General features: G+C 26.0%; 2 protein-coding genes across 3 annotated transcripts in view; one reads left to right on the top strand and one right to left on the bottom strand.

Annotated features, from left to right (window-relative positions):
- The window catches only part of LOC122508775 (splicing factor U2AF 50 kDa subunit), a 27031-nt gene extending 5383 nt beyond the window's left edge, over positions 1–21648 (top strand). The window contains exons 3-8 of one of the 2 annotated variants that reach the window (XM_043622310.1): positions 1044–1304; positions 1472–1610; positions 6316–6371; positions 17670–17951; positions 20164–20328; positions 20994–21648. In XM_043622310.1, coding sequence (XP_043478245.1) covers positions 1044–1304; positions 1472–1610; positions 6316–6371; positions 17670–17951; positions 20164–20328; positions 20994–21125 — 1035 coding nt within the window. In that variant the 3' untranslated portion in view covers positions 21126–21648. Of the gene's footprint in view, positions 1–1043; positions 1305–1471; positions 1611–6315; positions 6372–17660; positions 17952–20163; positions 20329–20993 lie in introns of both variants that reach the window. The other variant, XM_043622308.1, reaches the window with a different exon arrangement.
- On the bottom strand, positions 21540–25463 carry LOC122508777. The gene is made up of 3 exons (XM_043622312.1): positions 25315–25463; positions 23971–24054; positions 21540–21830 (listed from the first exon to the last, which is right to left on the bottom strand). Exons 1-3 carry the CDS (start codon positions 25364–25366, stop codon positions 21673–21675), a joined length of 294 nt encoding a protein of 97 aa, XP_043478247.1. The 5' UTR covers positions 25367–25463; the 3' UTR covers positions 21540–21672.

Raw genomic sequence — 25463 nt, 5'->3', positions numbered from 1 at the left:
TATATTTTAAAAGTTAAAAGATATTGAATAGTCATAAAAAAAGCAGGGGTCACGCAATTACCGCCGGTAGTGTAAAATTTTGAAAAATTCATATCGTTGATATCTCGAAGCCGAAATAAGTGTATATTTTCAAGATATCTCGTGAACGGCTTGATAAAAAAAATTTGAAAAAAATCTTAAACCCTTTTTTTCAGGGACCGTCACGGAATCAAAACAAAATTAAAAAATACTTTTGTTTTGATTCGGATATGGGTATCAGAATCAAAATTGCACTCTATTTCGTTTTGGTTACAATATCAAAATCAAAATTCCACTCTATTTCGTTTTGGTTTCAATATCAAAATCAAAATTCCAGTCTATTTCGTTTTGGTTCCAATATCAAAATCAAAATTCCATTCTATTTAGTTTTGATTCCAATATCAAAATCAAAATTCTTTTTTGTTTTAATTTTGATAAAATACTACTGCGCATGTATAAGTCTCATTGAACCTAAATTTTGTTGCAAATGTCAAATATATCAGAAGATAATATCGTTTTTACATACGAAATCTGAAGTAGAATTCGAATCGACTTCTGTTTCTATAAGAAAACCGAATTACAGTATCAGAATCAAAATAGGAAGTAAATTTTGTTTCGTTACAGTATCGGAATCAAAATAGGAAGTGAATTTTGTTTCGTTACAGTATCGGAATCAAAATAGGAAGTAAATTTTGTTTCGTTATCGAATCAAAATCAAAATACATTAATAATTTCATTTTGTTTTGGAATATCGTAACGAAATCAAAATTTGATTTCCGTGACGGTCCCTGCTTTTTTTTGAAGAGTACAAGAAGGTAAAAAAAATTTGAGCCAAATCAAAACTGTCAATTTCGATTATATATTGAGTTGACCTGGAACACTCCATTTATAGTTTTCAATCCTCTTCTAACGCAAGTTTTGCATTAGTTTAAAGCACATGAAAAAAGCAATAACATTGAATGGGAAACATCGATGTTCCATCCTTCCATCTTTACAATAAATTGTGAATGCAACTTTTATTCTAGTACAAAGCAATGCAGGCAGCAGGACAAATTCCGGCTAATATTGTAGCAGATACTCCACAAGCTGCAGTGCCGGTAGTTGGAAGTACAATAACACGTCAAGCAAGGCGACTTTATGTTGGAAACATTCCATTTGGTGTGACGGAAGAAGAAATGATGGAATTTTTCAATCAACAAATGCACCTTTCGGGTTTGGCACAAGCTGCTGGAAACCCAGTCCTTGCATGTCAAATAAATCTTGACAAGAATTTTGCTTTCTTAGAAGTACGTATATTATTTCAAAATTCTGATCCATGTTATGATTAAATTTTTTATGTTTTACGACTTAACTCGGCTGATTTGAAATTACCCAATTTGTTAAGAAGCTGTGAAGTAGAAACAAAAAATTTAAAATATTGTCTTCAAATTCAGAGTGCAGATTTTATTTACAGTTCCGATCTATAGACGAGACGACACAAGCAATGGCGTTCGATGGAATCAACTTCAAGGGTCAAAGTTTAAAAATTAGAAGGCCCCACGATTACCAGCCAATGCCCGGAATGACTGACAATCCAAGCATGAATGTCCCAGGTACTGATACTTTATTTATATTTTAATCAAATTACAGGGTTGCCACACAACCTGGAATTCTTGAAATCTAATTTTAATTAAATATTTCAAAATTAATTCACTTTTAAAAGAGTTGCGTTTACAATTTTCATAAGTAGATCAACTTCAAAAGATTTTGATTTGAAATTTTGTATTTTAATTTTAAATGAATTTAATTAGAAATTTTAAAATACCTAGTTTTAAAAAAAAAATTAATAACTAAAATTCTTCTCAAATTAGTTTAATTTTTTAATATTATATATTTAATAGATTTATAGAAGAATTTTAGTTAAAATCACTAAAACAAATTGGATTTTGAAGCAATTACAAATGATTGCAGAAATTCAATTATTTTCATAAATTATTATTCAATTATTTGAATAAATAATAACATTTTTTTATAGGGATTCAATTATTTTTATAAATACATAATAAAACTCATTGCAGACTTTCGATTATTTTTAATACAATTTTCATCAAATTTCTCGAAAAATGAAATTATTTTTAAAAATTTTATTAGAATTTGTCAAGAGAATTCAATTATTTAAAAAATTTGTTGATAAAATTCTTTATGAAATTCAATTTTAAGAAACACAATTTTCCAATAAAATATTCATTTTTGTAGTTAAAGAATTGAATTCTCGTAAAAATTCAATTATGTTCAAAAATTCTTTAAAATTCTCGTCAGCATTTTAATTATCTTTATAAATACACGGAAAAAAATTTTTACTGTGGGGAACAGCTAATTTCAAAAAGCCATATTGGAAATATTTGACAGTTTACCATTCTCATAGAAATTTCTCTAAAATCACAAATGTCAAATTTACATTTCTTACCTCTAAATACGTATTAATTTACTAATTTTACATTTTATTAGTTATAATATGAAAAATATAATTAATAGAATTTGAATATACGCTTTGAACATTAATTTGAAAATGTTTTCATTCAAGTGTTATTTTGAGGTTATGTTGTTTTCAAAAGGTAACGCAAGAAATATCATTTTCGCTAGATCAGCAAAAATGGATTATCGATGGAGCAAAATCAGTGAAACTTATAGCTATTATAGTGATTGTTATCTCTACTTTAGTAGAACTTTTTTTAGCGTGTAATAAAATTCTTCTTGGAAACTCAATTATTTTCAAAAATTTTAATTAATTTTCTTGTCAAAATGTCAATTATTTTCCAAAATTTTCAACATTTCAATGATTTTTAATATCTACTATTGAAATAAAGCTTTAGAAAATAATTTAATTATTTAAAAAAAAATTTAATAAAGTTTTACGCAAAAATTTAATTATTTTCATAAATAATAAAAATTTTACAGGAATTCAATTATTTACAAATTATTTATTAATTTCTTCGCAATAATTCAACTATTATAAATAATCAAATTTTTTTACAGGGATTCAATTATTTTTAATACAATTTTAATGAAATTCGTCGAAAAATATCATTATTCTTAAAAATTTTATTGAAATTCTTTAAAAGAATTTATCTGTTTAAAAATTTTTTTAATAAAATTCTTTATTAGAATTCAATTTTGAGAAACATTCAATTATTCAATAAATTATTTATTTTTATATTTAAATAATTTAATTCTCGTAGAATTTTTGAATAGAAATTGATTTCAAAATGAGTTTCAGTTAAATATTTAGATAATAATTGAATACTAAAATTATTATAGCGTGAATTTTTAGAAATGATTGAATTTTAAAAAGTTTTCAAATTAAAACTTTGAATATTTGAATTTTTCATCATTTTAATTGTTAATTTTATAGAACTAATTTTTTGTGGAATTTTAATTTCAATTCTGTTTAAATTAGTTAAATTTTTGAAAATATATTTAACTAGAGTAGAGGGGGGTAATGTAGTGCACTGGCTTTACTGACTAAACGAATGAATTGAATTACTTGCCGTTGGTATGGTAGGGTTAAGGTATCAAATTATAGTAATGTACACGGAGAGAAAAAAAAGAGAGCCGTTTGATTTGGCAAGAGAGCGCTGTTTTCCCTTTATAAAGCGCAGCACTAGCGCCGCAAACGTCGAACGGTTATACTTTTTGAGGAGTATCGGTTCTCTTCTCCACACAAATAGAGCCGCTTACTTTCCAAAAAGTGTACCCGCTTTCCCCAAAAAGGAGAACCGTTCTCCCCTCGAGAGTAAGTAGCGTGCTTAACCTCAAGTTAAACGACTGTTTCGCATTTAACGCAACCGCTCTACCGACAGGTAGAGCCGCTTACTTTTTTTTCTCTCCGTGTATATCATTTTGGCTTTATTGTTCTTCTTCTAAAAGAAGTTGTGGCGTCACTTCAAAAACACTAGATTTTGAAACCATATTTCCGTTTTTTTAGTGACTTGAAAAAAATGTAAGGCTCGTTAAAAAAGTATCAGGAAAGTGATTTTCCATGTAAAATTTATTTCTGAACACAAATTTAGTATTGTTTTGACGCTTAATTTTGTTTTTATTGAGATATTGAAGTCAACGTGAAGAAAGTGCTTGGGGGCATTGTAGTGCACGGGGTTGGGGGCAATGTAGTGCAATTATACAGAGTACCGTAAATATGTATTATTTAACCATGTTTGCTTTTTGCAAATTTTTGCAGTTTTTTTTCAGTTTTATTTAACATAGGGCCAAAGAAATCTCTACTTTATAGTGCTGTCCACGAGACGAGATGATATCATGCAAAGTCTCGATCTCGTCTCGGTTTTTACATGCAAAGTCTCGTCTCGTGGGCATGACTACTAGTTTATAGTTTTTTAAGTTTCTTATGTTCCTAATATTATATCTAATAAAATACAATCGTTTATAATATATTATCTGCTTTTTATTTCACTAATAAAGTGGTGCACTACATTGCCCCACAAATTTTAGAATGTCGAAAAAAAGTGCCTTCAGTTTTTTGGATATAGAAAAGCTCCATCTACATCTACAAAAAAATAATGTACACCATAAATATAGCTAGAAACATTGTCTTTCCAACGAGTCCTTATTGATCAAAATTGGTTGAAAATTGCGACCACAGGAGTCTTCGAAAGAAAAGTGCACTACATTACCCCCTTCTACTCTAGTTATTAAAAATAATGGATTTATAGAAGAATTTTAGTTGAAAACACTTTTAAAAAATTGAATTTTGGAGAAGTTACAAATAATTGCAAAAATTCAATTATTTTCAAAAGTAAGAAAATTCTACGCAATCGTTTAAATAAGTAAGTAAGTTTATTTAACATATAAACATATACACTTGTTTAGGGGACCCTGAGGTCCATACAAGAGGAGATCCAAAGTAGAACATATACATTACACAGCCACACAAAAAAATAAAAATACCCTGGCCGAGGAACGAGACCAACCTTGCCTTATGTATTTTGATGCCCTGAACACGAATCTGAAGTCCGTTTTGCTCCATCACGTCAAGATTTTGACATAACCTCAAAAAACAGCGTATTTTAAGTGACAGGAGAACTTTTTTAAATCATGACAGATTTGCTTGAATCTAATTACTTAGGGGTTTTTGGGGTCGCTGATTACGAATTTAACGTCAGATTTATGAAATTCAAAATGGCGGATCCAATATGGCGGACGAATTTTAAAAAAATAGTTTTGGAATTTTACGAAAATTAGTATCTGGGTGTTTTTGGTGTCGCTGATTACGAATTTAACGTCAGATTTTATAGATACGAATTTTTGTAAAAATCCAACTATTTTTAAAAATTCGTCCCCCATTTTGAATTTTATAAATCTGACGTTAAATTCGTAATCAGCGACCCCAAAAACCTCCGAGTAATAAGATTCAAGCAAATCTGTCATTATTTAAAAAAGTTCTCCTGTCATTTAAAATCCGCTGTTTTTTGAGGTTATGTCAAAATCCTGACGTGATGGAGCAAAACGGACTTCAGATTCGTGTTCAGCGCATCAAAATACATAAGAAAAGAGTGGTCTCATTCCTCGGCCAGGGTGCTTTTATTTTTTTGTGTGGCTGTGTTATTCGTACTGCAAAAATTAAATAAAATTACAATGCAAAAAAGAATCATTTAACTGTCATATATTCACGATATTCCAATAATTCGCATAAGGTATTAATGCAGTCTTTGACAACAGTCAAAGAAGTCAATGCAGTCTTTGACAAATATTTTCGTAAACTGTCATAAATAATAAAAAATTCACAGAAATCCAATTCTTTACAAATTGACAAAGTTTTTAAAAATTTCTTTGCAATAATTCAAATATTTAAGAAAAACTAATTCTTAAGAATATAGAAATAATTTTTTTGAAAAAATTTAATTAAATTTTTTTTTTGAAAATATTTGAAGTTTTTACTTTCTAATATATATTTAATTGAAAAATTTCTGAATAATTGGAATTTCGTAAAATTGAGTTGTAAACAAAAGAGTTTGAAAATTATAGAAATGAATAATCGTAATGATGAAAATAATTTTTGAATTTCAAATTTTTGAAAATCTTAATTTCTATGAAAAAATAATACTGATTAAATATTTATTTAATAATGAAGTTATTGATGTTTTCGAATAATTTTCGTTTTCTAACCTGAAAAACATGTAAATGTCAGGGAATTTGAAAAGAGCAAAAACGTGGCAACCCTGAATTGATTAATCATTTTTCCCAAAACTAATTTTCAGAATTTTTAATAACTGGTATTTATTTAATTATTGTTTTTCTTTTTAGATTCACCCCATAAAATCTTCATTGGTGGGTTGCCAAACTACTTGAACGAAGAACAGGTATGTAGGCAAAAACGCATCGTAGCCTGTTTTTAAGGCACATTCTTGAACGCAACTCATGTTCATTGACGCACTCTGTTTATTTTAATGTTTCCGTCTCAAGTAGCTTAAGAGAAAAGGCGTCAATGACGAGAAAAGTGTTGCTCTATAAGTTTCAAACGGCAATGCAGTAGAAAATTCGTCGGACTCACTGGCGTTATCAGTTGACCGCGAAAATTAAATCTTGAAAAATAGGTACCAAAGTAAAATTTACCATAATCAAAAAGAAGTAAGAGATAAAACGTTTTTTGTTTTCTTATGTTTCATTTTTAAAAGTAATATGTAATAAGCAAATTTCACTAATGAATATTCAAGATAATTTATTATTAATTACATCTTTCTTAGGTTCTTCACGGTTATAAATATGACTCTAACTCTACGCCAAAAATATTGAAATTATTTTATTTTAATCTCGCAAAGTGTGAATGCTGGCATTTCATTGATTTGAAATTTTTATTGAATCCAATCAAATTGAAGTATTCACACTTTTTGAAATTAAAAGTACATAATTTTCAAGTTGGAGTTCGATTTTTATCAGTGTTGAATTATTATTATTATTATATAATAATAATTTCTAAACGCCAAGTAATCTAGAAATTCTTAAAAATTGGTTACGGTAAAATTTACTTAATTTAGTTTTTTAGCGGAGACTTTGTCTAACAAGATGTACTCAGTGTCTTCAGAGGTACGTATGCGTATCCATTGGATTTCAGCGTTGAATAGGCTCAAAGTTTAGATTGAATTCATAAATCATCGGTCGCTATTCATATCCAATAAATATCCTCATTCATTCATCAATATAATAGAACCTTTTCCCATCTTTTTTCTTAACTCTCCAAAAACTTTGAATAATTTTCAATTCAGAGCGCTTTCAATATTATAATTCTATCATACCATAATTATTGTGCACAATAAAGTTCTCATAAAATATTCCAAGTTTTCCAATGTTCAGGAAAAGTTGTTGGAAAAGGTTCTTTTTTGTGAAGCAAAAATTAGCAGAAAAAAAAAGTTAAACGAGTATCGTGAATGAGGGAAACTTTTCTAGTTAGAATAGGAAACAAAGACGTTGCAGGGTTCGTGAGGTCTATTGTCACAACAAAAATCGATTTTTCTTTTACAGTATTTTTAGGCTCATCGTGGACCCGGCCATGGGCGAACGAAGCCTCTTTTACCTGAAAATATAGGCAAATTTATCAAGAAAACGAAAAATTCAGATGCAAGGGTGAAAAAAAGGGGGGAGCTGTTTCAGCAAAGCAAAGAGAAAGAATTCTCATCAAGTGGATCGTTAAATATACTTCTTAAGGATGATGATACATTTTTAGGTCCTCAATGGAGACACGAAGAAATATTTTTAATTTTATTTTTCTCTTTTTTTTTTAATGGGTTTGTTCGGGAGGGATTTCAGAGTCAAGAGAGAATCTTCTGTGCATCTGTTCTCAGGGCCGGTTTTTTTCAGGAATATTCTTTTTTCCCCTTGCAGCTACTTTTTTTCAGGCTTTTTTCCAGGCTCTACGAGTCTTCTTACCTTTTTCATTAATAAAGTTTACAGGTCATGAACAGTTAACGTGCATGTGTGTGTGTATGTGATCGAAACGTTGTTAAATAAAAAAAGAAATTTTTTTATTTTTTGGCAAGCACAGATGGTATGAAAAAGTATAATTTTAGACTGATATCAGTGCCCTTTCTCCCCATTTTCTTAGCTTAGGGTCGCGCCGATCAAAAGCATTCGTTTACCACTACTTCTACCACTACTACTACTACTACCACTACTACTAGTACTACTACTGAATATGACAAAATACCACATAGCCTGGAGAGAGGCTTCCCATCTCCCTCGAGGCAAGTACTTTTCTCATTTTCACTTCTTCAGATTGCAACTATCTGACTTTTGCAGCCCTTTATTCGGATCTTCTGTCCTATAGGTGCGTTCAAATTTTTTTATTTTTGTATCGACTCGTGCAATAAAAGTACGTTGCACGATTTGCGGTCTCGATCATTCATTTCTTTATATTTTAGGTTTCTAATTGTACTCTGAAAGTTTTTCCTCGTTTTTTTCTAAGGTTTCTACATTCTGTGACAAAACATCAGTTTTAGTTTAGAAATTATATTTATGTTTGGCGTTAGGGTGGTACTTGTTACTTAAAAATGTTACGTGCATTCAGTACCCCATTAGTAAAAATTTATTTTAACAAATTATACAATTTTATGTACATGTGAGAGTCCAGGAGATATTTATTTTCGAAACACCCTAAAAAATTTACTTCAAACTTGAGAATATTACATTATATGTGTAAAGATTCAGAAAAGTAACTTTTAAGTAAAAATAATTAGTTTTCTTTATAAAATGTAATTATCCAACATTTTTTAGATGATCACATCTTTTAAGCCAATAAATGTAAGCAAGTTTTGTTTTATGCATTCCACTCAATAATATAAAAAAGTCATAAGAATATTTACATTTTGCTTCAGTCTAAATTTTGATCATCATGTTCCCTAAAGTGGGACAAATTTTCCCTAGCTTCTGTTTAATTTGAATTCTGCCAAACAACTTTTCGCAACAATTAAAATTCAATCATATTTAATTTCCGTTCCATTACTATTCTCACGAATAAAAATTCTACAACATTGATAATCGGTTTAATGGAAATTCTGCCAAGCTAGCATTCTAACAATTACATATTTTGCTAAAATGATATTCTAGAAAATAAAAGTAACAAATTCAGTTTAGGGCCTTTTCTTGTTCTAATATTTTTTTTATAAGGTTTTCCTCTTTTGACAGATGAAAGTCTTTTAAAGTCTGGTAATATTACCAAGTTTGAAGTAATTTAGTGTGGGTGCTCCGAAAACATTAAATTATCTGCTTGAATTGCACATATATTAATTTTATTTATGTTATTACATTTTTTATTATATGTCGGAATCTCACGAAATGGGGACATTTTATTAAAGAAACATTAAGTTCTCAAGTAGGGGACACATTGTTTTCTACAACAGATTATCATTTCTTCACATAATATAAGTATATTCTAGCGCACGTAACTCTTAGTTTCTAAAAGCTACTCGATTTCAATATAGAATAGCTGTTTCTCAAAGGCTTCCATAGTAGACTATTACACGGAGGAAAAAAACCAGGCCCCCTTACTAGAAAGTTTCAAGTAAATATATATGCAAATAACAGTCACCGCTACTTGCTCTAAGGTACATCCTAATTTGGGATACGAAAATGCGTAATGTAGGATCTCATTAAGGACATACTTTAGTATAAACTTTGGTACATATAATTACTGCTTAAAAATTGAAAAGTAATATTTAATTAAAATTACTATTTTATATTCGTTGTACTCACCATTCTCAATATTTCTTGCAAGAAATGAGAAATAAACCGGAAAATCTGTTTTTTGAGAATATATGGGTAGTTCTACAAACGAAGGAAGAAAAGGGAGAAAATTTTGGCACAATATTTTTTTGTGTGTTTAGGTTCTAAAATGTATGTTAAATTCAAGTTAACATTAACTCACAGAATAATGTATGCGGATTTCAATAACCTTCGGAGGCATCACAGTTGGTCCTCTTTTCCTCTTTTGTCCCCTTATTTCAATTTTATCACCTTTTTCACCTTTTTTTGACGATTTGTCACCTTTTTCCCCTTTTTTGCTGATTTATCCTCTTTATCACCTTTTTCTAATCAAAAATAAACAAGTTTTTCTTTTTTTGAAATCTTTTCCAAAGTGTAATCATTAAATTTAGACTCAATGTTATAGAAATTCAGTGCATTTTATTTTTATTTAGATTATTAACACCACAACATAATATAAATGTGTTTTTTTTACGTTAATGATTTAAATAATATAGATATCGTAAGGAATTTTATAAATTATAAGGTGGTTCATTCAACAAAATGCAGACCTCTAGAAAAATAATTAATTAACATTCAAATAATTAAAATATTATTATTAATAGTTTTTTCTGAAAAACCAAAAATTCTAATACAAAACCTTCAATTTTTTCCATTTCTGACAATAATTTCTTTTTAAATAACTTAATTCTTGAAGAACTATCATAAAATTATAACTTAGAAATTATTTAATGAATAATTTTATTTATACATTTCAAAATTAATTGAATTTTATAATAGTTTCGTTTACAATTTTCATAAATAGATGAACTTCAAAAGATTTTAATTTCAAATTCTATAAAATTTCAATTTTGAATGAATTTTATTAGAAATTCTAAAGAACTTAAATTTTTGCAAAAATTTTCTAAAATTTAAATTATTGTGAAATTAGTTAAATTTTTTAATATATATATTTAATTAATTATTAAAAATAAAGAAATTAACGAGGAATTTTAGTTTAAAACACTAAAGAAAATTTAAGTATTGGTAGGCTTCGAAGTGACACACTTTTCCACTTTTTTGACACTTTTTTTGGTCAAGCCTACTTTTTGCTACTTATTTTGTCAAAAAGCTACTAAATGCTACTTTTTCCAAAAAATGTAAAAGAAAATTTACAGAATTCAAGAATTTTAGTTTCTTTTTTGGTGAATTTCGTAGATTTCAAAAAACCCGCCAAGTGAATTAAATTTATTATTATAACATATATTTATAACATATATATTATAATATGTGATTATAATATGTGACACGGACAGTTAAAAGGGACCTACGGTCCGAAAAAAAGATTTCGAGAAAAACGACTTTGAAGTTTACCAAGTTAGTTTTTTTGCACTGTTTTTTGTCAAAGTGCCTAACTTTGAAGTGAAATTGTGAGAAAACTAATGCAGCTAGAAAGCTGCGGTTTATTGCGTTGGAAAGAGCGGTTTATTTACTATAAGAACAGATAAAAATGTGAAAATCGATTTTTTCGGATCGTAGGTCCCTTTTAACTGACCGTGTCACATATATTATAATAATTACTAATAGGGGATGTTTATTAAATTACAACTTTTTAACGTTTCGAATTTTTCGTATCTAATTTTATTATTCTTTAAGCTTCTTAAAAAAATTAAAAACTAAATTTTTCATTTTTCACTATAGGGTAGAGTCGGGTGAAAAAGCCATGGTGTAAAAAAGCCATTTGAGTTTTATTTAAAAACTATTAAGCCGATTTATCAGCTGTTTAGAATATAAATACTATTAGGTAATACGCAACTTTTGAATCCAGTTTGAATGTTGTACCTAGATTAATATTGTTTTTATTGTAATTTTAATTTTTTGTTGCTTTTTTGAAAACATTTTGGTGAACTTTTCAAACATATTACAATTTGATTAAGTGAACGAATAATAAAAGTAAATGTTTGTACATAAGGAGAAAAGTATACCGAAAACGAATACAATGTTAATTTTTGGAAATTGAACTGAATTAACAATTTATTTTTGCTTTTTTAATAACTGGTCTTGGGTGTCAAAAAGCCAGGGCAAAAAATCCATTGAATATTTTGTGAAATTCACTTGTTTTCTATTTAAACTAACCTTCTTATTTTACAAAATTTCTCGTGTTTATTTAATAAAATTAATTAAACACGACGAAAAAGTAGTTCAAAGTGCATTAAAAAAATAAACAATGAATAAACGGTTGCAACGAAATATGTTATCTGTGGTGAAACTTAAAGAGATCTTCTAAAAAAGGTATGAAAAATTGGCAGTGCAAATCGAAAACAGGTAAACTTAATATAATTTTCAATTTTGCTTGCTAAAAACTCTTTCATAATTATTAAAATATTTTTCAAATAAGACTATTTGTCATATAAATAAAATAAATATAAAAATACCTAAATTGATAACATGTTTTGCTAAAATCGTAGGGTGGCTTTTTCACCCCACCAGGTGGTGCAAAAAAGCCACTTACAGTGCTTTCGTAAAACTCTTATAACTTAGACCTTTCATGAGATAAAAAATATTTCCGACAAGAATTTTCAAGCTTAATAACTAAACTTTCAATAACAATTGGAAATTTGAGAAAAAAATTTTAAATACAGATTTTACAGCATCAAAAGTAAAAATGTGGCTTTTTTACCCCACTCTACCCTATAATTTAATAGTAATACCTTTTTTGACTTTATAAAAGTTTCATCAAGTATAGAAAAAATCAATTAAGAATGAAAACTTAATTCTTTTGGTTATATAAATTGTTTGATTAAAAATCCAAAATAATATTTATTTAACGTGATTATTTATTATATTATGTTTACAAACTTTATGTCAAATTTAAAAATATTAATTGTATTTTCAATAATACAGTGTTTTAAGTCGGTTGTTCAATAGTAAAAAAATCATTTATAAAGATTTAAGATCTATCTAGAAAAAAAATTATAATTTTTTTTATTGGAATTAAATTGCTCATAATTTATTATTGTACAAAATTATGGCTATGTGGATTCTAAAATTTAAAAAATTTATATGACTTAAAACAATCCATTTTTTTCATTTTGATAGTTGTTATTAGTAAATTACTAAAAAATGTTTACGTTTCATTTTTAAAAATTAGATGGCTGATAAAAAGTTATTGATAGTTTTTTAAAAAATAATAAGGAGAAAGAAGGTGTCAATTTAACTTCTCAAAATTATGAGCCTGTTATTAAAAAACAAATTCTTATGAAAGATCTCATTTAAGTATTATTAACAATTACATTTCATTATGTAAATAAAACTTTCTAATGTAAAATATCGACAAAAAAGCTATTATATTTTCATGTTTTATGTTTATAAATCAAAATTTAAAAAAAATTTTGTGAATTCCTATTTTTAGTATTTTTTTCTTTCAATTTTTTGGACAACAACATATATTCACTTAATTTTCTTACTTAAAAAACTAATTTTACTTCATTTTTAATTTTTGCTACTTTCTTCAATTTAGAGGACACTTTTTTCTTCCAAAATGCTACTTTTTCACACTTTTTTTGACCTGCTACTAGACTTCGAAGCCTGTATTGGAGAAGTTTCAAATAATTGCAAATATTCAATTATTTTAAAAAGTAATAAAATTCTTCGGAGAAATTCAATTATATTAAAAAATTTAAAGAAATTCCCTTCAAAATTTCAATTCTCCTTGTAAATAATAAAATTCTTCTTCAAAATTCAATTATTTTCAAAAATTCTTTGCAAAATTTCAATTATTTGCAAAAATTTTCCTAAATTCAATGGTATTTAATATCCACTATTTTAATCAAATTTTCCAAAAGAATTCAATTATTTAAAAAAAAAATTTATTTAAATTTTACGCAAACGTTTAATTATTTTCATAAATAATAAAATAATTTCACAAAAATTCTATTATTTATCAATTTTTTCGCAATAATTCCATTATTTTTCATAAATAATCAAATTCATCACAGAATTTCAATTATTTTCAATACATTTTGAATTCAATTTTTTTAAAGAACTTGATTTTTAAAATTTTCAATGAAATTCTTCGTAATAATTCAATTATTTTAAAAAAATTTGATAAAGCTATATTAGTAAGAATTCAATTTTAAGAAATATTCAATGATTCAATAAATTATTTGTTTTTGTTTTTTAATAATTGAATTATCGCAGTATTTTCTATTAGAAATTGATTTAAGTGAATTTCAGTTAAAATTTTACAAGACAATTGAATATTATAAGCATTGTATCGTGAATTTTTATAAATAATTCAATTTTGAAAAAGTTTCAAATTGAAATTTTTGAAAATCTGAATTTTTCATATTTTTAATTTTAACTAACAATTCTGTAGAATTAATTTCTTTCAAAAAGTTTAATTGAAATTATTCGAAGTTTTAATTTTCAAATATATATTTAATTGAAGAATTTCCGAATAATCGATGAAATTTCGTAAAATTGAATTGTAAACAAATACATTTGAAAATTCTCAGAATTTTAAAAAAAATTATTGTAAATAATTGATTTAAAAAATAATTTTAGTTAAAAATTCTAGAAAATAATAATGGAATTGAAATTATGAAAATAATTTTATAGAAGTTACAGTAAAAATATTTTTTTTAAAAAGAAGTTATTGCTGTTTTCGAATAATTTTATAGTTAAAGAAATTCGTAAATAAATGTAATAGAACATTTTTTTGAGTATGTAATCATTTTTAATATGAATCGCAGAATATTCTTTAGGGAAAAAGAGAAAATGTCTGAAAATCAGGGAAAAGTCAGGGAAAAACTAATTTAAATTTTTGTGTCAACTCAGATCAAAATCGAATCATTTTTTAAAAATTTAATGGAAGCTATATGATAAAAAATTTGAATTATATATGCATGTTTTATAAACAAATAAATTTTTGTCCCCTTTTTAAGGAAAAAAAATTCCCCTTTTCACCTTTTTTGAGGAAAAAGGTACTGTGATGCCTGCTTTCCTTACCCAGAGGTTTTCGAGGTCGCTGTTTAAGAATACCAAGTTAGATTTTAAAAATTCAAAATGGCGGATCTAATATGGCTAACGAATTTCAAAAATTGCATGAAATTTACATAAAACTCGTTATTTAGGCGTTTTGAGGGTCGCTGATTACGAATTCGATGTTAGTCATTCAAAATTTAAAATAAATCCAATATGGCGGAAAAATAATTCCAAACATATTTAATTTGCTTTAAACAAGTTACTTAGAGGTTCTCGGTGTCGCTGAGTATGTTTATGAATTAGGAACTATAAACTTTTTTAACTATTTTAAAAATTAAAATTTCAATTATTTTAATATTATCCTCCTATTTAAAAAAGGACATGTCACATGTTCAAACTATTTGGGTCTAACGTAGCTCTGACTTTAGCATTACTATCATATATTTACTTGAGAGTCTCAACCAAGGGACACTGGAATCTTTCTCCGCGTATATTAACATTTATGTAACAATAACTATATATATAATTTATATTTTCATGTCAGTTATTTTTGAAAATATTTACAGTTGAACTTCGATTAATCGAACCTCTGTTATCCAAACTTTTTCGTCATTTTAAACTAAAAAAAAAATTTCGATTCTTGCCCCCTGTTTGTGGAGTTTATAGATACACATTTTAGATTACATACAGTATTTCGATTGTTGCAGATTGATTTCATAGACATTCCGCATTATTCCAATCTGATTTAGGATTTGTCATTTTGTTCATACTGATTTCAGATCAACGCGAATGAATTTCTTACTTTTTAGAACAATTTACTGACATCCAGACTAATCTCTCTTAATATATAGGAAATTAGTCGGAAATTTTAACCAGGGATTTATTGGTAGCTTATTATCGAGCTTTAGAAAACTGTCACATTTCAATAATAAATACATATTTTTTACTCTTCAGAACCTGCGAAAGAAAATCAGAAAATCTTAAGCTTGAAATAGCGTCTCTCAAAAAGTATTATTATAAAAAAGAATACATTTTTTGTGAGTCACATCTTAAATTTCTCGATTTTAGGATGTTCATGTTCAGCTAATTTTGTTATTCAAACCGTTGATTTTGATGAAACAATTCAGTAATAATTGTTCATACTTAGAAACAGTATTAACAAATATTGCCAAAAACGGAATTTGTTTTGTAAAACATTTATCCTAAATATCCAATTTGTCCCCATATCGTGAGATTTCTTCATATTATAGAGAGTTTATTAGATTACTTTTAAAAATTGTAAGAAAATCATTTTAGACTACATATAGCTTAATTAAGTCCATATGACTGAATGTTTTAATTTTCGAGCGATAAGAATCACGTTAATCGAAGAGAAAATAAGAAAGAACAAAATTTTATACACTTTAAAATCCTTATTAAAATATTACCTAAAATATTGGTAAATTGCTTTTTATAAAAAAAACGGGATTTAAGAAACCTTTAGTGTTGTCTGAGGGTTGAAAGATTAGTACCACATCTCAGTGATTTTTATTAAACATTTTTTTTAATGTAAAACATATTTTATTTACTCTAAATTTCTTATACATAAAAGACTATATAAAATATTTTTCATTATTTATTTATTCTGGATTATCTTGCTATTATTGGCCCCTAAATAAAATTCTTCGCAAAAATTCAATTATGTTCAAAAAGTAAAAAAAATTCTCGTCAAAATTTAATTATCTTTAAAAATAATAAAATTTTTCTCCAAATCTCAATTATTTAAAAAAAATTTATTAAAATTCTTTGAAAAATTTCAATTATTATTTTCAACAAATTTTCCTCAATTCAATGATTTTCAATATCTGTTTAAAAATGTAGAACCCACAATTAAACTGAACTACAAGCTTCGAGAGAAATGAATCGATTGCAAAATTATTAAATAACTGACTTCTTTTTGTTTTGAAAAAAAGAGATGAAGCCTTTGTCTAAAACGATTGTAATATACAAGGAAATGAGAATGACAGCATAAGTATTTTTGTTTTTCTTCAATTCTAGCTCCTTGACCGTGATTTTTAAATAGTCTTCAAAGAATTGATGCAATGTGCTATTATTTGCACTCTTGCGAGTTTTCAGATTCTTGGGTAGAAGTGGTACGTAAGTACGGCAACAATAGCTTAATAAATTAGTAGGTGGACAATAGCCCGCCTTTTCTTTCAGAAAGCACATATCTAAAGCAAAGGTGAAATGCTTTCAATTTATTTCAACCGTATTATCATATACAATTATAATTTTTAAACCTCAAGTGCAAGTATTAAATGTACTTTCACTGCGAAATGTTTTCATTTCTGACTTTGTCATTTTTCATCAATATTTTACATTATTGAACAGAAACTTTTAATTAAGGTAATTAATATTACATTTATTAGCATAAAGTTTCGGAAAATCAACTTTTTGATGCAAAACATTTATTTATAAGGTACAATTGCTCAAAATTGTTTAATTACTTATATCTTTTAATTTGACAATTTTGAGCAATTGTTGTATCGTATAAACAGTTGTTTCGGCTAAAAAAAATTGATTCTCTGAAACTTTATACGAATAAATATAATATTACCAAGTTTCAAGTAATTCAACGATTCTGTTCCAAATCATTAAAAAATCGCCTCGAGTTGCAATTGAAGTTGAATTGTTAAAATTCTTCAGAATTGTTTTATCTTTAAATATTTTAATTTTATAGAATTTTTTTATTTATTTTTAGCATTTAAAATAAAGTTAAGTTTTTGAATTTATTAATGTTTAATTAACTAATCTTTTCATTAATTTTTATTTATTATTGTTAATTTTATTAAAATATTAAAAGACAGTTGAAACAACAAAGTCAGAAATGCTCTTAGTTTGTATATTTATTGGCTGATTGTATAATAGATAATTTCTCTTTTTAAAAACTGAATATACAGGTGAAAGAGCTGTTGATGAGTTTTGGTCAATTGCGGGCGTTCAATTTGGTAAAGGATTCAGCGACCGGGCTTTCCAAAGGTTATGCTTTCTGCGAATACGTTGATGTTTCAATGACTGATCAGGCAATTGCTGGACTAAATGGAATGCAGCTTGGTGACAAGAAACTTATCGTTCAACGGGCCAGTGTTGGAGCCAAAAATCCAATGATTGGAGCCCAAGCTCCGGTACAAATTCAAGTTCCTGGCCTCACAATGGCTGGCACTAGTGGTCCTCCCACTGAGGTGATTATCATTCTTTTTATTAAAAATAACACCACTCTAGAGGCAGGAAAAACAGATCTAACTTTTAAGATTTATTTATTTATTCATTTTCCTAAAATAAATTATGAAAAATAGATCTTCTTTTCTGCCTCTGGAGTGGTGTTAACCCACGAGGGTATTTCTTCAAAATAATTTAAATAAACTTGACCGTCTTTAAGTCTAAAAAAATTTAAATCAAAGTTTCTATATTTTACATGTACGGAATAGGAAAACCATATTGTCAGATTTCGAAAGAAAACTAAAGTTTTATTTATTTATTGAACTGAAATAAACTTTTATAAAATAATGAAATTTTTTTACCGTACAATTTAAAAGATATTTAACATCAAACAAGGCTCGAACTAGGTCCGTAAATCCCGTAAAAGTCCGTAAATTTGTTTAAAGTCTGTAAAAGTCAGTTTTTTTTTTAAAAAAAAGGTCCGTAAAGTCCGTAATTTGCTTGCAAAAGCAAGAAAAGTTCGTAAATTTAATTATATAATTTGGAGAATTTTTGAGAAGTTACAATTAATTGCAAAAATTATTTTCATTACAATTATTAAAAAATTCGATGGTATTCAATAAATTAAAGAAATTTTTCGAAAGAATTCAATTTTATTCTAAAAATTTTAATAAATTTCAAGAATTAAATGTTTAATTTCAATTATTAAGAAACACGATTATTGTAAAAACTTGAAAGAAATTGTTCATATAAAATTCATTATTTTGAAAACTTTCAATTAAAATTTTTAAAGAAACTCCATTATTTTAAAGAAACTCAAAGAAATTCTTCAAAAGAATTTAATTAAGATTATGGAAAATTTTAATAAAATACTTCCCAAAAATTCAATTATTTTCATAAATAATAAAATTCTTTGAAGAAATTCAATTATTATCAAATTTTTTATAAATTTCTTCGCAATAATTCAATTATTTTCATAAATAATAAAATTTTCACAGGAATTTAATTATTTTCAAACACAATTTTCATAAAATTTTTCGAAAAGAATCAAATTATTTAAATTGATTTTTATAAAATTCTTCGTTAGAATTCAATTATTATTAAAAAAAAAAAATTAATAAAATTCTTCGTAAGAATTCAATTATTTTTGAAAATTTTAATAAAATTCGTTGCAAGACCTCCATTATATAAAATTTTTTTTTAAATTCTTCGAATCAATTGAATTATTTAAAACAAATTTTATAAAATTCTCGTCAAGAATTTCAATTATTTTCAAAAATTTTCCTCAATTCAATGATTTTTAATATCTACTATTTTAATAAAATTTTCCAAAAGAATTCACTTATTAAAAAAATGTTTAATGAAATTCTACGCAAACATTTAATTATATTCATAAAATAATAAAAATTTCGCAAGGAATTCAATTATTTACAAATTTTTATTAAATTTATTTGCAATAATTAAATTATTTTCAGAAATAATAGAATTCTTTTTAGGAATTCAATTATTTTCATAAATAATAAAATTCATTGCAGAATTTGAAAATTGTCAAAGAACTTTTTCGAAAATTATGAAAAATAATTGTTTAAAGAAGAATTTTAGTTAAAAATTTTAGAAAATAATAATTGAATTAAAATGTTGAAAATAATTTTGAAGAAGTTGCAGTAACAAAATTCTTATAATATAAAATAGTGATTTTATCAATTTGCTATCTTTAATTATTAAGAAACATGAAGAAATCGATTACTCCGAGTCGATGACTCGATATCTTCATGTTTTATAGTTATATGAAAAATTTAATTTATAGTTTTAAGTAAAATATTCTCTTTTTCGACTCGGACTGGTTATATTTTTGGCAGTAATAATTAGTTCGCAAATGGTCCGTATTTTTTTATTTTTGGTCCGTAAAGTCCGTAATTTTAAATACTTTCACTGGTTCGAGCCTTGCATCAAACTTAACCCGTCAGCAGTCGCGCCTTAAAGTGTCTTACTTGCACTCTAAGAGCGCCCTTATAGGTCGAGTAGTGTTGCGTGAGACTTTTTCTCACGGCGCGACCGCTGACGGGTTAAAAAAATTATTAGAACATTTTCTCTAATAATAAGTCAAAGGTTATTAAAAAATTATTGTTTAATGATTCTTGAATTAGTTTTGAAGTTATTCTTAATTGAAAAATGTTTTATTTATTTGTTTTAACTGTTTAATGAACTTGTTTCTAAAAACTTTTATTCGCTTAGGTTTTATGTTTACTTAATATGGTTACACCTGAGGAATTAATGGAGGAAGAAGAATACGAGGACATTCTCGAAGATATTAAGGAAGAGTGCAACAAATACGGAGTTGTGCGATCAGTTGAAATTCCAAGGCCAATTGAAGGTGTTGATGTTCCTGGGTGTGGAAAGGTATGTTGTTACAAAATAAAATTTTTTTTTATTAATTTATTAAACCTGTTTTGTTTATTATATTTCCTAATAGAGTTTATCCTCTGCTATAAAAATAATTTATAATCAGGCCATTTTTTTCGTTTATTTCTATATAAAACTTGGATTTTTTATAGGTAAAAAAATGATAAAATTTTGTACTTATGATTTGCATTTGTCAATATTGCAAAGTTTTTTATAAAATGCTGATTTTTTCAGAAACAAAGAAAAAACTTTGTATAATTTCTTTTTTTCAATGACAACTTCTTAACAATATTTTAAGTTTACATTATTTTTCTCATTTTTTATTTTATGAATGTTTATAATTTATAACTCGAACCCCAAAATAAAATAAAGTAATGAATAAAAATATTAATAATTTTTTTTTATTTTAATGAGTTATTATAGTAAAAAATAGTAAATAGAAAAATAAAATATAAAAAAATAATAGTATATTAATTTGGAAAAAATATAAATGCTTTTGCATACACAAACCGCCTCAATTAATGTTTTTTGTTATTTTTCTCGATCTATTTAGTTTATAAGTAAAATAATAATAATATTGTTATTGCAATAAAATTGTTTTCTTTTTATATAGAAAGTACTTTATTCTAAATTACTAATTGTTTTATTGATTTCTTTTGCAGGTCTTTGTTGAATTCAACAGTGTGATTGATTGCCAGAAGGCACAGCAGACATTGACAGGAAGAAAATTCAATAACCGAGTAGTTGTCACGTCTTACTTTGATCCTGATAAGTATCATCGCAGAGAATTTTAAATTATATAATTTTCCCTTTTTCATCACTTTATAATTCATTAACTATATATATAATATACGAGTGGATGTTTTTAAATTGCTTTGTTCATTAAGCATCCACGATATACGTGATAATCTGATTTAATCACGTGAAAAAAAAGAAGAAAGAATAAAAACCAATGAATTTTATACGTCGTATGTAAACATGAATATCATCAATGTTCAGTGATAAAATGTTAAATCAAAAAAACAACAAATTGTAATTCGAATATTAAAAAAGCAGCAAATATCTGTTTTAGAACGTATGTAAAACATATTTCAAGCTAATAATCCATTTTGATTTTTACTTTTTAATCTGTACGATTAGACAGAATTTCATTCTCTTTTTTCTGAAATTTGAATATAGTGAGTCAATTTGAAAGAAAACGTCATTTGTTTATAGAAATAGAAAGAACCGAGTCTGTATTCTTGGCTTTGTACAATTTGATTATTTTACATAATTTATAATGATTATAGTAATAATAATGACATTTCGTGTGAATAATGGAAGTTTTATATTTGAATTTAATTAAACATCGCCTTGTATCACAGGTTGATAAGTTGTTCCTTCCATGGGATTGTCATCGATTATAAATTTCTTTAGAATTAAATATAAACCTCCACCAATAACCAGCATTCCTAGTCCGGAAATGAGAACAATAGACCATGCTGGTATCGCTGCACCTCCTGTAAATGTTGTTAATGTTGAGTGAGTTTCAGGTATAGATACATTTATATTATATATTCATAATTTCATTATTTTCCATTTTTTTCATAGAATACAGATTTAATTTTTAAAATCTTTGCACAACCGAAGGCCATCCGGATATTATGAGTTTTTCTACTTTTTTCGAATATTTTCAAACAATGAGACTTTTTTCAAAACTTGCGACTTTTTCGACTTTTCTTCTAAATTTTGATCAAAATAACCACATTTTTGGTATAAAATGCAACTCATTTTGATTTTTAAAGTGTGAAAAGTATAACTAGGGTAAGTGTGCCAATTATGGCGCGGTTCTGGTTTAGCCGTCTTTGAAATAGAAAATTCAAAAATTATAATGAAAGAAGTAAATTTATGGCTTATTAAACTAAAAGCCCGTGTCATATAGATAATAAAACTTTTATAAAAACTTTATAAAAATTAATTATTTAAACAAAATTAAAGCAATAAGAATTAGGATTAAAAACGTCAATTATGGCGCGGTTGAGTCAATTTCGGCGCGCCAATTACGGCGGGGAAAATAACGTATATTTAGAGGTTGTGTTGCGCGCCATAACTGGAGCACGCACATTCAATGAAAATGTGCCAATTATGGCGGGGCACAATTTTTGTACTTAAATAATTAAACCAATAATAGTTCAAATGTGTTTTTTTTCGTACAATTATATCGAGTAAGGTCGAAAATAACTTTTTCTATCATTTTCAAATAACTATATTATTCTAAAATAGTAAATAATTCTATTTTTTACAAAGTCGCCATAATTGGAGCACCCGCCACAATTGACACACTTACCCTATAAACACATTTTTCAAGAATTATTTTTGAATTATTTTTCTAATTAAGTTTTCGAAATATACAATTAAAAAATTTTTCAGTGATTGAAATTTTGTAAAATTTAACTGAAAGTAATTGATTTTTTCAAGTATTTGATTGCAATTTTTGAAAATATACTTTTAAAGAATTTTAACTGCAAATTTTTTAAATAATTAAATTCTTAAAATTTTAATGAAAAATCTTTAAGTGTTAATTTATAAATATGAAAATTAGCTTCTAAAGATTGTATTAAAATATTTTTGAAAAAATTAATTCTTAGAATTTTTTACTTCTAAATTTTTAAAAATCACTTATTTTCAAAATTTCCATTACATATTTCCGAAAATTCAAATACGTACAAAAAATAACATTCAAATTTATTAGAATTATTTTTCACATTTTGGAGAAAAAAATCATGTTAAAAGTTTTTTTTTAAATTTAACAACAAAATAAGTTTCTTTTAAATTGAACAAAAATTCTTTAAAGAAATTCAATTATTTTCGAAAGATTACATTGCAATATTTTTTTTTAAAAACTGAGTCTTATAATTGTTTCTTTATAATTTAAGATTTCATTATCTTTGAATAAATTAAATTAAAGTTTTTAAAAATTTACTTATTTAAAATTATTAAAATTTTGAAGAAATCATGTTAAAATTCTTTATAAAAATTCGATTATTTTTAAAAGATTTTACCAAATTTCAATTATTTGGAAATTTTTCAATAATTGCATTAATTAAAAATCAATTAACTTTCAAAAATTATTACAATTATTACGGAAAATTGAATTTTCGTATTATTTAAATAATTGAAAGAACTTTTGGAAAATTATTAAAAATATTGATTCGGAGATGAAGTTTAGTTAAAACTTGTAGAAAATAATTTAATTTTAGAAAGGTTATAAATGTAATTTTAAGAAATTATTAAATTTCAGAATCGACTAAAGCGACTTTTTTTGCTCCTTAAAGTCAATCCGAGGCCTGTAAACTCTCGCGTTGCTCCTCAAATTTTGTTGTAAGTTGTAACGTGAGAGAGTTTGTTTTTGCACCGAGGTATCGATTTATTTTACTAAATTTAATCCCAGGTGGAAAATAATCAATTATTATTTATTTTAACTAATTTCATTTCATTAATTTCGGTTTAATTTATTTTTTATTTTTATTAAAAGTACATAATTAACTTTAGTGACTGTTAGGTATACATAATAAAATAATAATGAAAAATTAAATTATAAATGCAGGAAAATACATTTTCAATTATAGAAATATTTAGATGAAAGCGGTTTTCTCTTACTGTAATATCGTCTCGTTATAGTTTTACGTCCACGCAAAATTTTCCTACGTCCTTCAGTTTCTTCGATGAAGAATCCTAATATCACTAAAAAAGAAATAAATAAAATACTTTATCAATATTATTTAAATATTTTTCTATTTTTAGGACCTTAATTTTTATATATAAACTTTTTAAGATTTTGTGGCCTTTGGTCCGTAAAAGTAAGGTGTTGATTTTTTTTTTTTTTTTATAAAGAAATAATTTAATTGATTAGGGGAAATGCCTAATCACATGTCTCAGCTTCAAAACCATCTTTGGGTTTTCAGATCGTATGTTCCTAAGAGGTTGTAGCTTGTCCAACGATTGATCGTTTTTTTTATCTTGACTTATTATTTGTTGTTGTTGTCATTAACAAATTCAAAAAGTTTACTAAATCAACGGATCTTGATGGAATTCGAACATTCAGAATTGGCGATAGTGCGCAGGTCTCTCAGAAGCCACGCCCTGTGAAGATCGTATATGCAATCTTGCAAACTTTTGTGTCTGTTATAAAAGGGGCTCTAATTTCTATTAGTTAAGAAAATTTTTATTTACTCGAATTTTCATTTGGGAACGTTTACAAATGATGTCACGTTTTTTGGGGTAAGGGGGGGGGGGATCTCTACTAAACGTGACACAATGTATTTTTCACATGTGAAATTGCGTGACATAGGGGATATTTTTCATTTAACATCAGACTTTTTATTTTAAAAGAATTCTTATTTAAACGAATTTTTGTAAGCTGAATTTTTATATGTCGGAATTCCCATTTCATCAAATTTTTATTTTCATAAATGGTCATTTGTAAGAATTCATAAAACACTGAATGCTAATTTAAAACAAATTACAAGTGGTCGAAATATTTCAGCGCAAACTTTAAAATTAACCAATCGAAAATTTTTTAATGCATTCTGATTGGTCCATTTTAAAATTCGCGTTGAAATATTTGGGTCACCTGCTGCTTGGGAATATATTTGACTAGTTAATAATAAAGAAAGATAACTAAATATTTTTTCCGGTTAGCGGTAATTTTCGAAAATTTTTTCATTTTTTTTAAGCCAATATAAAAAGTCAAATAATGAGTAAAATATAAAAATGATCATTATTTAAAATTTTTTTAAATCTTCAAAAATTCATGTTTTCTATTTGTTGTGAGTTACTTTTTTCTAACTGCTCTCACAAATAATGTCTTTTATCTATAATCATATTTTTTCTTAAAAATCAAACTAAATTTTACTTGAAGCCTATAAAAAATGCATGACAATGATTGATTTCGTTTAGTAAAAAGTAAATTCACTTTTTAATAAAATTTATAAAATTACTTACATAAACCAATTGCGAGATAATACAAAACACTTTTAGTCTTCATTTTTTTCATTTGACATTTAATTTTTATAAACTGAAAATTCTTCGCTGCTACAAATTGGACGTCTCTCTTGAAAAGTGATTCAACACTGATAACATATTTTGATAAC

The sequence above is a fragment of the Leptopilina heterotoma genome, unplaced genomic scaffold (genome assembly GCF_015476425.1).
Source record: "Leptopilina heterotoma isolate Lh14 unplaced genomic scaffold, ASM1547642v1 Lhet_57, whole genome shotgun sequence".
NCBI lineage: Eukaryota > Metazoa > Arthropoda > Insecta > Hymenoptera > Figitidae > Leptopilina > Leptopilina heterotoma.
Note: the sequence above shows the minus strand (reverse complement) of the source record. Positions and strands in the feature narration are given on the sequence as shown.

Coding starts and splice junctions, on each gene's coding strand:
- LOC122508777 (XM_043622312.1), bottom strand. CDS start 25,366: ATGAAAAAAATGAAGACTAAAAGTGTTTTGTATTATCTCGCAATTGGT. Junction 24,055..25,314: donor TTATCTCGCAATTGGTTTAT/GTAAGTAATTTT, acceptor TTTCTTTTTTAG/TGATATTAGGATTCTTCATC. Junction 21,831..23,970: donor TATAACGAGACGATATTACA/GTAAGAGAAAAC, acceptor CAACATTTACAG/GAGGTGCAGCGATACCAGCA.